Raw genomic sequence first — 14015 nt, forward strand, 5'->3', positions numbered from 1 at the left:
GAAGGTATCAATAAGAAAAACAATTGATATTAAGATATCTTTAGGCGCATTTTGCGGTTTATACATTTTTACATTTATATGCATTTTCCAAAAACTAAAGGATCTGTTTTAAAAAAAGACGAGTTGTCACATAGTGGCATTCTTTCACTGACAACTTTACAGAAAATAATAATTAATCTAAATTCTGTATCGTGACCTGTCTGTACATGTGCGAAACAAATATAATGAATGCTATTCATTTTTTCACAAGGATAATCAGGTTATATAAACGTTACTTGACATGCATTCAAATGTATGTGGATTTACTGAGGCACATCTCAAAAGGTCTGTGTGCATTTTCTGTTGTCTGATAAAGAAAAGACAGTTGTATTTAGAAGGGCTTTTAAATAGTATTTTTTTATTCTCTTCAACAGCAAATAAAGCGAGAGACAACCTCACCTCCCATATACAAAGACCATTTACTGCAGCAAAGCTTTGTCTAACAAGTTTACATTCAACAGCTATTCTTGACGATGTTGAAGATCCAGTTATGATATTTTGACGTATCCGTGTAGACGTTGGGCTTATCTGGGTAATTGCAGTTTCTGTTGCTGTTAAAAGAAACAATACCAACAGCTTTGCCGCCGCACACCAGCGGACCACCAGAATCACCCTGGGAGGAGGCAGGATCAGTATAAGTTGGTTGATATGTAATAGATGATATTTATAATAAAATGAGAAATCCTACCTGGCAGAACCCTTTCACTGTGCTTCCACCTGCACAGATGATGTTCGAAGGAAGGCCAAACCATTCACGTTCACAGGCTTGTGGACTTATGACAGACACGTTCACCATTCTCAGTTCATCAACATTAATGCCTTCGGTTTTAATGGCACCCCATCCAGCCACAAAGCACACTTGATTTTCTTCCAAGTTTATGTCAGAGACTGGAACTTGAATCACACCAATGGTATGGCTTATAGTGGCTTTAGAGGACAGCTGGAGAGACATAAAAAGTTAAAAAGAAAAGTTAGCAATGTCATGCTACTTTTTACGATTTGCAACATAATTTGTGCTGCCTAGATTGACACTTGATAACTACCGCAAAATGTCCTTTAAAAGTACTTATGTGTGTATACTGTATACTTACTTTAAGAAGCATGATGTCATCACCAAGTCCAACATTTTTGTAAGATTCGTGCTTGCATTTTTTTTCAATTGCAATTTTACTGTTTTTCTCCCGCTTGAGATTGTGGCTTCCAACAATGACGTGTGTGATAAAACTAAAATAGTGAAAATTAGGTAGTTACTGATACATTTTCCAACATTTTTAAATAACAAACTTTAAAAAAATAGCAGTAGAAGAAAAATAATCACTCACTTATCATCACAATGTGCAGCAGTGAGCACCCACTCCTCGTTGATGAGAAATCCTCCACATGCATGACCCAAGATGTTTTGCACGGAGGCCATATACAACAAAGAGTTGTCTGGGGCGCTCTCCCCATTTATGATGTCACTCCCATGAGCTGCAAATGCAAGGAAAAGTGTAATTTAGATTAAAAATTCAATGTACAATTGAACGGCTGAAGAAAAAGGAACACTTTGGATTTCTTACCGAGGAGTCCGACACATGTCAGAATCAGGAAGATTAGATTTTTACCCAGACGGTACATCGTGTCACAAAATCACACTTGTGCTTGTGGGGGCTTTCAGTCTGAGCATTTTATATACTAGAATGCTCTTAGCAAGCATGATCATAATCTTATCTTGAGCAATAACCACATCCTATAGTGTTTACTGCTAATATTACCGCTCACCATCTTTGTGTTACCGATATCTTAATTCTCAAAAGACTATGAACATTTATTTTTCTAATGTATACCAGAGTGTCTCATTTGCTCTGTGGTTTAATTTCTGCTTTTTGTACACAAGGTTCCCATTAATTGATTAAGTGGGGACCAGGAGTCCTTTTGGACGTCCTACCCTTTAATATTTACTCTTCACTAAAAGTTTTTAAATTTTCATCTTCCTTCATTAGTTTGTGTTTTACTGGAGTTTTAGATCTATCCGCTGATTTAAAATCAACTGTTTGCTTCATACGGCAAAGTACAATGAATGATCTCAAATAAATTTCCCCTCTCTAAAATAAGGGAGTTAATAAGGGAAAATTCTACATTTCCCCCTGTTTTATCTCTGTTTGTAAAGTGTCTAAGCCTTCTGTGCCCTCTTCTTGGGTAATATCTAGACTGAGGTTTCTGCCTCTGTCAGTGTTGCATTTTATTCCCGTGAATGTCAGCATTTTAACTTGTTACTTGCTTGCCCACTTCTGTATTTGTAAAATATGATGGGACTTCTCACTCTATACAACAGTGGTATGACTTCATCATTGGTTAGCCTCAAACATACATAGACAATAACTCAACATCCTGTTAAACATCATATTATAACATCACAACTACTTAAATAAGGAAGTATTTAAGCAAGTCTTCTGGTTTCTCATTAAACACAGGGAACAAGAATCTTTATGTCTATCCTTCTCTAACTCTTTTGAAGGTATCTCCTGTCTTGATGTTGGGATGACTAACCATACTTATTTACTTGGCTGTGGCATTTCATTTATATCATGGGGGTCCAAGATACCTTCATCTAATGCCATGCTGCTATAAGCTCAACTGATTTATGGGCATGTTTGCACAACCACTGCCTCCATGCTTTAATACCGTATATCAGCCACTTCTTCACTCTGCCAGTGGTACATGCCATGCAGGGCCTTCTACTGCCATGCTAGGTAGTCGTCGTCGTTTTCATTGGGTTTCTGCTGCCTGAGACATTCACTTCATCCGCTGGAGTCATCTTCTGAATGTATTTTTGTATCTTTGCTGTTTTATCCCGGATGGCCGTTTTCACGCTCATTAAACCTCGACCTGTAATAGAAACTGGTTTTGTTTCTTGGAAATTACTGTAGTCAGCTCTTGATCCATTAGCCATACGTAGGTTGGATATGGTCCTATTAACAGTCTGTATTTCATTATTTCTATTTAATTAATTTCGCTTTTTGGATTAATAAAGTGTTTTTTAATTGAAATCAATTAATTACTGTAGTCTGTTATTCTAACATCACTTTATAAGGACTTTACAGCTTGTGAAACCATGCTTTAATCCCATTAATGGCTTTCTTCATTTCTTTATGACACTGTGCGTTAACAAGTGCAGGCAGCAAATGGCAGATTCTAGCATTTTACAGTAAGATATTCAAAGCAACTGCTTGCAGGTCTGACAGTGCAGCAACAAACAGTATAAATAATTCATTTGGGACAGAATGATACACAAACACTGGCTCACATCTCCCCTAATTCTTTAGTTTCCATGATTCTTGTTTAAATTGTGATTATTCCATTCAGTTCAAATCTTTCTTTTTTTCTTACAACTGTCTGCATATATATGAATTAAGTTCCAGATTTGGCAAAACCTTAACCCCCCACCCTTCTCAGTCTAGACACAGATAGTCAAATATACTCACAGGCCTACATGCATCCTGTACACACACAAGTTTTTCTCTCTCTTACACCTTCTCTGTTTGTCCTCTGTTTGTAAATCTATTTGTCCTTAGTAAACACTTACGTACTTTTATTCCAAACTACGCATTCATTTACATAAACCACAGCACAGGACACTGTCACCATACTGCACCCATCACTGTCTTTTTTCTTTTTTTTTCCATTCTTTTGTGTCACACTATCAATAATTTTAGCCTTATTTGACAGCATCAGGGTTCTGGGGTTAATAGAAAATGGTAAACTGTCGACAGGGCTGGTAAAAGATACACTCACCCTCACACATACCCATGCACAAAAGAAAAGACATCTGTTGTAAGATATGCATTCATGCATGTATGCATACATGCATGCATGCATGCATGTATGCATGCATGCATGTACGTATGTGTGTAGGTACATATGTATGTATGTCTTTGATTTACTGTCATTCCTTCCTCTGCACTAATGAAGTTACTAACATCTCTTGCTTGATGTCTAATAGGTCATCTCACTCCTGCTCTACTTGCCCTAGATTTCTTTATCTGCTGTGTTACAGAATGAGTCAGACAATGAGACGTTGTTACTGCAGCTTAATGTTTCTGATTTACTTGTCTTCAGTCTGGTTGCATTACTGTAGTCCAACAACAATAACTGATAATATTTGTATTCGTTGCCCACTAAACAGAATCATCAACAGTGCTGTCAACCTCCAAATGGATGTCTTTAAAAAGTAGACATGCTTTTCAAAGCCATTAAAAGATTGTTTTCAGGATGCAGTACAATTGTAAATTTGTAGAAAATATATTTACAATATTGATTTTGTTTTTGTGACTATGGAACTTGATAATACGGAATACAGAATAAGTACTTTTGTTATTCTGTTTTTCTTTATCATATTGCTATTTCTGCTTTAAGTTATTGATTAGTTTTTCTTTTCCCTCTACTGTGTAGCCTGCAAGCTTGCTGCTACTGATTGTTCCTGCCTAACTAGTGCATAATGCGTGTGTGGTGTAGCAACTAAATTTCAAATCAATTACAGGGCCATTATCAAAGTATTGATTAGCTCTATATCTAGCCTACATGATGCCCTGGGTAAATCCACCTAGTGCCCATATCTGTGTATGTCCATATCAGAATAGATAACCAGCATGACCCGCCTCTCTCATCTTTTCTCAACAGGCTGACTGTTTTCCAAAAAAAACACAACATCCACTCCACCTGGTGAAGAAATTAAGGTTTTTTTAAGGTCAGTAATACAATTTTAATTCTGCTTTACCTCTTTCTCAAAAGATCCATCCTCATTGTAATGAAGGCCCTCTTCATTACTTGTTGATATCTGTATTTTTATAGTATTTATGGTGGTCAACAGTAAATTAAGACACAAACACAAAACATTTAATATTTTTATTGAAGTTGTTTGTTAATTTTGTTGTGTTTTTGTAGATTTTTGTTGCTGGGAGGAATTGAAGGCCAGCCTGTAAAACAGAGACAAACGTTTGGTTTGGATAGCTCAACACATGTGCTTATGTGATTGGTGTACCTGTGCCATGCTGTGTAGTTTACTCACCTCTGTTTCTCCTCTGCAGGGGTTCAGGCTAAAAGTGTCTGCAAGGGCTGAGCACCAATTTAAAGGCTCGGGAGAAACCAAGTCAGCAATTAGTGGAGGGGTGTTAGGCTCTTTGATTGACTCTTCAGCTTTTGTTTGATTGCTAATTGATTTGTGTAGTTTATCATTAACCTTAGTTAGAGTATTTGAGGTTTAGTTGTAATAATATTTTCATGTATTTGTGTTTTGGGGTATATATTTAAATGTATGGTGAGGGTGAGTTCTCCCTTTTGTTGTGGTCATTGTCAGTGGCAGGGTGTATATAATGCTGCCAGTTTCCATCAATCCTGGTTGCTGCCAGGACCACGTGCTGCTGTGGGTCTGCAGCCCTTTTTGAGAGAATGTGTTTTTGGAGATGTGTCTTTTTGGTGAAATAAACACCGAGTTGGTATACACCTGACCTCTGCCTCAAGCCTCCTCTTGTATTCAGTCCAGCCGTTACCCGGCCATCCTAACACTCATATTAAATATTTCTAGTGGTTACATTATCTTACCACCAAACATGAGGAAATGTCCTCCTGTATACTTCATGAGGCAAGCAAAGTCATCGCTTTACCTAAAACCTTTCTTACTGCTCTTTAAAAACATTTTGTGATCAGAAAAAGACCATCCTGCATCTTCATTACTCCTTCATGGGATTATTAGAAAATGACACTTGCTTTTTAGCAATTGTTGTTTTATAGTCACATCAGTTTTTAATAGTTGTGGTCTGGTTTTTATTTATTTATTGTTTAGTTTATATCAAAAGTGTTATGAGTTGAATGCATTTTTCAACCTTGGCAAAACGTGAATTTTTTTTAAAAGTGCACATTAACATTCTTGGATAAGTTTGAGTCCTCATTCACATGTGATAAGAATCTGATATGAATTTGATATATCTATTTCTGTCTGCCATTTAAGCACACATACTGAATGAATGATATGTCCCATAAAAATATGAAAATGGTAAATAATGTTTACACAGGTGTAAATCTTCCACTTGGTCCTCTAGACTCATGTAAAACCAAGCATTGCTCCTCAGACCTAATCTGAAAAGGTTCTGCTTTTTCTTCTCCACTTTAAAACATGACTAATCCTTTGTTGAACTTGAATAATGACTTGGATAATGTTAAAAAAAGAAATTATCTATTTCTCTTACAGGAGTGAGCTCACTGCTGTTATTTTGTGATTTTGCTCCAGACACAAAAACGGACATAGCATTAATAGACCCCTTCAAAATTACTTCAAAGGTTTTCTAGTTTTCTTTCTTCTTATTTGATTACGAAATGAACGAGAGTATGCACATGAGATAATCACTGATAGTGACGGAAACAGATTCAACACTGTTTTTCATAACTGATAAGCAGCTGATACAAGCCGAACTTCCTTCAATCTTGATGAACCAGTGAAACCACAGCTTCGAGCAGCGGATTTTAACTATCATGTTTTCACAGATCAGACTAACTGATGGCGTAGTTTTCTAACACAGAAAAGAGGTTTACTTAGCTACTAAGCTACTAGCCAAACAGTGACAAGGAAAAACTCCCTTTTAGGAGGGAAGAAACCTTGAGCAGGACCTGGATCATAAGGGGGGACCCAGCTGGGTAGAGCAGGAAAAGGGAGATCAGACAGAGAGAATGAAGAAAAGAGAAAGGAGAGACAGACACAACGGCTAGCTGGTGCAATACAGGGATGATTATATAAGTAGATGTAGACAGCAGACACTGAGTTGGTCAGAGGGGGGGGGGGCAGCAGGTCAGGATGTCAGCAGGCATCTACCAGACATCCATACGGACAGGTGGAAGCAAGCAGTGGGATGATCAGAGGGGGGGACTGCAGGGCAGCATGTAGCTCCTGAAGCTCCGGCCTGCAAACGATTGAGAACAGAATCTAAAAAGAGCTAAAAACGTGCAGGGCGGTGGCCCCAAAGACTGAAATCGAGGAATACCTCTTCAAGATTTGTTTTCAGGAAGAATAGGACAAAGTAATACCTGCAATACGTTATAGGTATGCTCAATGCCAGAACCTATTTTAGATGTTTTGAGAACAAAAACAAACCAAATATATATTGATTGTATGCAATCTTCAGAGAAACAGGTGTTTAAATATTTTTTATAAATTTTTCATACCGTCCAAGCATTTTCTCTCTCTATACCTCACTACTGTTTATCCCTCACTTAGTTGACTGTTGAATCAAACTCAGGCATGTCTGAATGAAGCACCATGTCTGAATGATTGGATTTGATTGCCTCAACTGTTTAGTATAAAATCTTAAATGCTATAAATTTCAGGTTTTTCAGGTTTTGGATTATTGTTTCCAAAACCTGCCAACCTGACTGAAGAAGAGGAATTTGTGAGTCAAGGGGGGACCTGCAGAAGGCCAGCCAGGTAGAGCAGGACAAGGGAGATAGGAAAGAGAGAATAGAGAACAGAGAGAGAGGAGGCATGGATATATTGTTAATGGTACAAAAAACAAAATATATTAGTATTCATTATTCGTTGAAGATTCTTCTGAGTTTCTCTGAAATACCTGAAACATATGGGGTAACAATGTCATTCCTCCTTTGTTCCCTTTCTCTCTGCTGTTCAGTCCTTTCATTTCAATTCAAAGATTATTGAGTTGTCCATGTCCATGGTCTCAGTTCCTCAGGCAATCATTTACTACAAATCATTTTCAACATTGAAAGTCATGGTTATTTTTACATTTCTGTCACTTGGTCCAAATACTTGTGAGTTCTTGAAAATATTGAAAAAATTTGGTGAAACTACATTGAAAGTGTACAGTTTTCCGTACTCGGTCTACAAATAAAGCTGCTATGAGTCAGGTGATTGTTTGTGAAAATTACATTTGTTTACATCCTGTGCTCTGCAGTTTGCTCGTCATGGGGTTGTGGTGCTTCAATAAGCCCAGTGTTATCTGGTAAAAACAGGCAGCACTGAGAGGATCGCGTTCAGTGGATTTTACTCAATTCAATCTGGTTTGCTATGTGAGAAACTCGAGAAAAAAAATTAAAAAAACAGGATACCTCCAGAATTGCCTGGATCACTGATGACTCAAACGGGTGGTCAACAAGTGCATCGTAGCAGACTTTACTGCAGCTCTGTACCCCTCATACTTTCAGTACACCTCAGAGACATGTCTTCTGCAGAAATACTCAGATGACTTTGTTGTTGTGGGCTGAGTCCGTGGTAAACAGGAGGCAGCGTGCAATGTTCAAGTGGCTCATTTTGAAACTGAACAAGATAGAGAGGGTGGTTGAATTTTAAGAGGACCAGAAATAAGCTGAACACAGTTTTCATTCAAGGAGGAGAGATAGATGAAGGTGGTGGATGAGTATTTGGTGCTCATTGAAACAAAGGTAAAAATGGAGATGGAACACCAGCTTTATACAGGACAGGACAGAAAAGTTTGAAAGTTCATGAAAGGTTTGCTGGATATCGTCTATAAGTCTGTGAGGGAGGATGCAGTTTTACCTGTTGGGGCTGCAGCATCAGAGCCAGTCTCAGCCACCGCAGGCCAGTGACTCAAAGAAACTGAACAAACTGATGAAGAAGATGGAATTGTTCTGGAGCCTTTAGAGCTGATTATGTAACTAAGAATGTTAAATACCTGTAAACTACATTGGACAACACTGCACATCCTCCAAAAATCTGGCAATGCCTTCTTTAGGTTTGTTATAATAAAGACTGATGCAGGATACAACATCTTCCAACAGTTTTCTTCTTCTACAACTCTAAAATGTTCACATAATCTTTCACCACAAAATGTTATCTCCCTTTGAGGATGAATAAACTAGAACTGCGTAACTCTGCAAAGATACTTCCAGCACAACTAGCACACATATTGCATGTCAGAGCAACAGGCTGAAAGTGAACTGTCTTTGCATGTGCATTGTTTATGCATTAAGATTTTTTTTAACACTCTTAGCTTTGAGGAAATTTAGATTGTTTTGATCCTCTTACAACCATTTCGATAAGGAAGAAGTATGCCTTTTGCCTTATAATCTTTTAATCTAAATAAAATGCCATGTATGCAGTCTATGTTGAGAAATGGTAAAAAGGACAATAAAACACTGTCTGAAAATAAAGTTTAATTTTACATTTCAGAATATGAAAAAAAAGAAAAACATAACAAAACAAAAGAAACATTTTCATCATACAATAACCAGGAGACTAAGGAACAGCTGTTTCCCCAATGCTTCGAGACTGCTGATCTCAGGTGGACATCTGTAGACCCCACCACCACCACACACACCTCATCTTCATCATCATCATCATCATCATCATCGTCATCGTCATCATCATCATCATCATCATCATCATCATCATCGTCACCACCACCACCCATCATTGCACAATTAGCACTGATCACTGTAACAGCACAAAGCTCCTTGAATCCTTGTTAGAACTAACAACGTTTTTGCTTGAGAATCTTTTGGATCCATGGAATGTATTTTGATATATCTGTGTACACATTGGGCACATTTGGGTAGTTACAGTCACCCTTCAAGTTGAAAGACACAATTCCAACAGCCATCTTGTTGTACACCAGAGGACCTCCAGAGTCTCCCTGTACAGGAAAAGAAGCTTGATAGTTTAGCTTGATCATCTAAGACTGGAAGAGGAGGCATTACTTTACTGTAGTGAAAAGACAAATAATAAATAAATAAATAAACATACGTCACAGAAGCCTTTCTTAGATCCATATCCACCAGCACAGATGATATTATTTGGGAGTTCCCGTTCTCGTTCCCATTTTCTCCTGCATTCATTCAGGTTGACAACGGACACGTCAGCTGCTTTCAGCACCTCAGAACTGTTACCGCCGGTTTTTGTTTTGCCCCATCCAGCCACATTACACTTTGCTTTATCTTTCACTGTGATCTGAGCCCCAGGCAGTCGAATCGGTTGCACTTTGCTGTTAAGTTTCACTTTCTTGGACAGCTGCAAATGAGGAAAACCATGACATGACATTCAAAATGTAAACCAAAAGTAATGAGACAATCAAGGTTCAAGGTTCAAGGTTCCTTTATTTGTCACACCAAATATATATCAGACATACAAGGAATGAAATTGCGTTTCCCTCTCATCCACGGTGCAATAAAAGTAAAAACAATAAAAAACAATACATAAAAACAGAAAGAATAAAGAACCTGGGACTACTTTAGAGAGAATAAAGGTATACTTACTTTGAGAAGCATGATGTCATTACCATATTTAACCCCTTTATAATCTTTATGGATGCATCTGGTGATGTTGTATCTCATCGTGCCATCATTAACCTTCTTGAGATTATGGGTGCCAAGAACAACAGTCATAAAATCCCTAAATGAGGAGATTTTTTTCCTTTTAAATGTTGTTGGCTAAACAAATAAAATCAAGAAAAGTAAAAAAAAAAAAAAAGCCCTTCTAAAATAATTATAAATAATAAATAAAAACGTTTTATGAACTCACTTATGGTTACAGTGGGCAGCCGTGAGCACGAAGTCTTCACTCACAAGAAATCCTCCACATGAATGTTTTCCTTCTATTTGCACTGAAGCCATGTACAGCATCGAGTTGTCAGGCACCTTAGCACCCCTCACAATCTCACTCCCCTGAGCTGCAAACATAAGGAGGGAAAAAAAGGATTATTGTTTACATTTCTTAACTTGTAACCGAGATCACTAATCAGATTTTGTCATCTTACCATTGTGTTGGAGAAATGTCAGTAAAGAAAGAAGCATCAGGTTGTGCAGAGTATGCATCATTTTGGCAGCAAAGCCAGCCAGCTCTCGTTGGGGGTCTTGAAGCTTATTGTCTCTGTCTCATTGATTTATAGGCATGTGGTCAGGAAAGAGCTGCGCTGTGACTGCATGGCCAAACTAAAAGGAAATAGCTTGTGGTTAATTCTGCAAAGCAATACGCGCACATGTGGTCAGAATCATTTTAACATGGCATACAAGATTATTCCATCTTTCTCGTTTAACTATGATCATTTTAATTTGAAATGTTAAGACCATGTGTCATGAATCAGCTCTTTAGCTGTGACATTTGATAGAGAAGCAACAGAAACCACAGTGTCAAACTGACACTTCTCTTACCACCTAAAACCAGTGATACCGTGCACTTTGACTCAAAATCTTTCAATTTGCAGCTTAACAAAACTTATCACACACTATTGACAACTAGTCTTGTATCTGATTTAATTGTTCTTCTGTTAGCCTTCATGAAGTGGCTGCCTGAAGTCTGAGGGACCACCATGACTCATTGTGTCATTTCTCTGAAACAAGACGGAGCATTGTAAGAAATGCTGAAGTCATTTCAACTGTTGACAAGAAAACCTGTGGTAGGACATTCAATATAAATGTGAAGTGCGTGGTACACATGTGCAGATACCTGGAATGCAGAAACCAGACATTTGCTAATTACATGACTAGAAAAAATTAAAAGTCTTCTGAGAATGAGGATGAGATGGTTGTTTTGAGCTTGGGACTAGTGGAAAACAGTTAATATAGACAAAGGACATCTTATAATTTGATTAAAATTTGGATCCAGTTCATCAGCTGTTGCTTTCGTCCAGTTTGTTGTTTTTTTCTTCAATCACCATCAAATCAAGGCTTACTTGATTTTACAACATTGTGCTTGACCAGCTTTCTCGTCACATATCTTTGTGTAAGTTTTTAATGAAAAGTTTCATGCAACAAACAGATAATTCTCTACATGAATCTATGTCTCAGGCGCAATATGAAATTCCTGAATTATTTCATTCAGTTTCATTGTCTTATATGCTCATATTTCCGCCTGTGACTTAATTTATCTTTTGTTCTTATTCATTTTGGACAATATTGGTTTCATGCATCCTACTTTGCAGCCACATCAAATTAACTTAAGGAGCATAAACAAGTGAACAAAGCAGATGCGGTGTTCTTTGAAATGGTTGTACGTGGCAAAACCTTAACCTTAACCTCTATTCGCTTTAGCAGAATGACAGTTCAGATGAACCCCAGAAACCACATTTTCCAGCTGCAGCTGCAAGGGCTGACGTTCTCACAGTCACAAATGTGAAACGAAATGTCAGCAGTCTTATTCAGCATTGTTACCTCTTCTTAAACGTGCTTTTATTTAGCCACAATTGAACCCTTTCTTAGTCTCATCTTTCACGTTGCAGATGCTCGAGGCTACATGTAGATGAGTTGAATGAGAGAACAGTGCAGTACTACTTTTTAAGACATGCTGAAATCATAGACTGCATATAATTAAATGATAACTTCAACTATGAACCTCAGGTGAATTTTATGAAGTTGAGAAATAAAATGTTTTGATATTTGTTCATTTACATGCTGAAATAACAGAATACTATTTTCATAAAGCGGTCTCAACTATTGATTTTCAAGGTGGAAAAACATCTGCCAATTTGTACATTATTCATTAATTGAGTTCATTTTTCAGTTAATAAAATAGAACATCTTGCCATTGTAACCAGAACAATGATTTTAAAATGCCAAGGAGGGCTGTTGCTACTGCTTCCTCTGTAGATCTATTTGCTCCATAAGTGAAGCGGTGAGAGTTGAAGCTATGGGGCAATCTTGGAGTGATATGATTTTGTACCTTTCATCATCACAGGAGTCAGCCTGACTGGCCGGTGGTTGTTCAGGCTAGAGATATGGGTTTTCTTTGGATTGGGGAATTACGGTAGAGAACTTCAGGCAGGGTAAGTAGTTATTGAAAAAGGTAGACTTGATAAAAACAGCTTTTTAAAAACGGTTAGGTCTTATTGTTTATTTTCAGAATTTAGATAATGAATTTACAACTAGGTACCATGAATCCTGTCAATACAAAGCACATATACATATATGTATTTGTGTGTATATGTATATATACAGTGGGGCAAAAAAGTATTTAGTCAGCCACCAATTGTGCAAATTCACCCACTTAAAAAGACGAGAGAGACCAGTAATTTTCATCATAGGTACACTCCAAATATGAGAGACAGAATGGGGGGGAAAGAATCCAGGAAATCACATTGTAGGATTTTTACTGAATTAATTGGTAAATTCCTTGGTAAAATAAGTATTTGGTCACCTACAAACAAGCATGATTTCTGGCTTTCACAGACCTATAACTTCTTCTTTAAGAACTCGTTACCTGTATTAATGGCACCTGTTTTAACTGTTATCAGTATAAAAGACACCTGTCCACAACCTCAAACAGTCTTATTCCAAACTCCACTATGGCCAAGACCAAAGAGCTGTCAAAGGACGTGAGAAACTAAATTGTAGACCTGCACCAGGCTGGGAAGACTGAATCTGCAATAGGTGAGCAGCTTGATGTGAAGAAATCAACTGTGGAAGAGACACGCGCGGCTTCAGAGGGGACTGGGGGGGGCGGTACTCCCCCGGCCCGGGGCCCAATGGGGCTCACCCGGGCCGCAGGCCCCGCCACCCCGCGAGATTATTTTTTATTTATTTTTTATTTTTTTTGTGGCATTGTATAATATATTGTGCTGAGATTTTCACACTCACAGTTAACATTAAAACAAAAATTGCAAGTATAATCTCCAAATGTATTTTGGGTAAAATGGTTCGTCATCAACAGCCGTCTATCAACGTCATACGTCATCATCGATCACTTGTCAACAGAGCGCAGTAATCCTACCAGCCCCCGGGTCTGGCAGTCAGAAGGCGCGCCGATTTTTCCCAGTGGCCAGCCGCGGTACTGCAACCAAAAATCCCATGCGGCCCAGAAAGCTTTTTTCCCATAGACCGCAATAGTAAAAGAGAAGCCTCTAAAACTGTTCACAGGACACCTCCAGCTGTAATCACCGGCAATTACTAATCTTTGTATTCTATATTTTTAAGTCATGGACTTTATATCCGTCAAAAATGTTTTATAACGGCCAGAAAAGTAAAAGAAAAGTCTCTTTCTGGGC

General features: G+C 37.9%; 1 protein-coding gene across 1 annotated transcript; it reads right to left on the bottom strand.

The window, feature by feature from the left end:
- Window positions 1–402: 402 nt before the first annotated feature.
- LOC133458755 (serine protease 38-like) lies at window positions 403–10884 on the bottom strand. The gene is made up of 10 exons (XM_061738957.1): window positions 10794–10884; window positions 10559–10706; window positions 10294–10429; window positions 9785–10048; window positions 9518–9674; window positions 1599–1667; window positions 1362–1509; window positions 1131–1263; window positions 728–979; window positions 403–652 (listed from the first exon to the last, which is right to left on the bottom strand). The coding sequence occupies exons 1-10, from the start codon at window positions 10852–10854 to the stop codon at window positions 494–496; spliced, it is 1527 nt and encodes a 508-aa protein (XP_061594941.1). The 5' UTR covers window positions 10855–10884; the 3' UTR covers window positions 403–493.
- Between the last annotated feature and the right edge of the window lie 3131 nt (window positions 10885–14015).

Source organism: Cololabis saira, chromosome 13, assembly GCF_033807715.1.
Source record: "Cololabis saira isolate AMF1-May2022 chromosome 13, fColSai1.1, whole genome shotgun sequence".
In the NCBI taxonomy this organism is placed as follows: domain Eukaryota; kingdom Metazoa; phylum Chordata; class Actinopteri; order Beloniformes; family Belonidae; genus Cololabis; species Cololabis saira.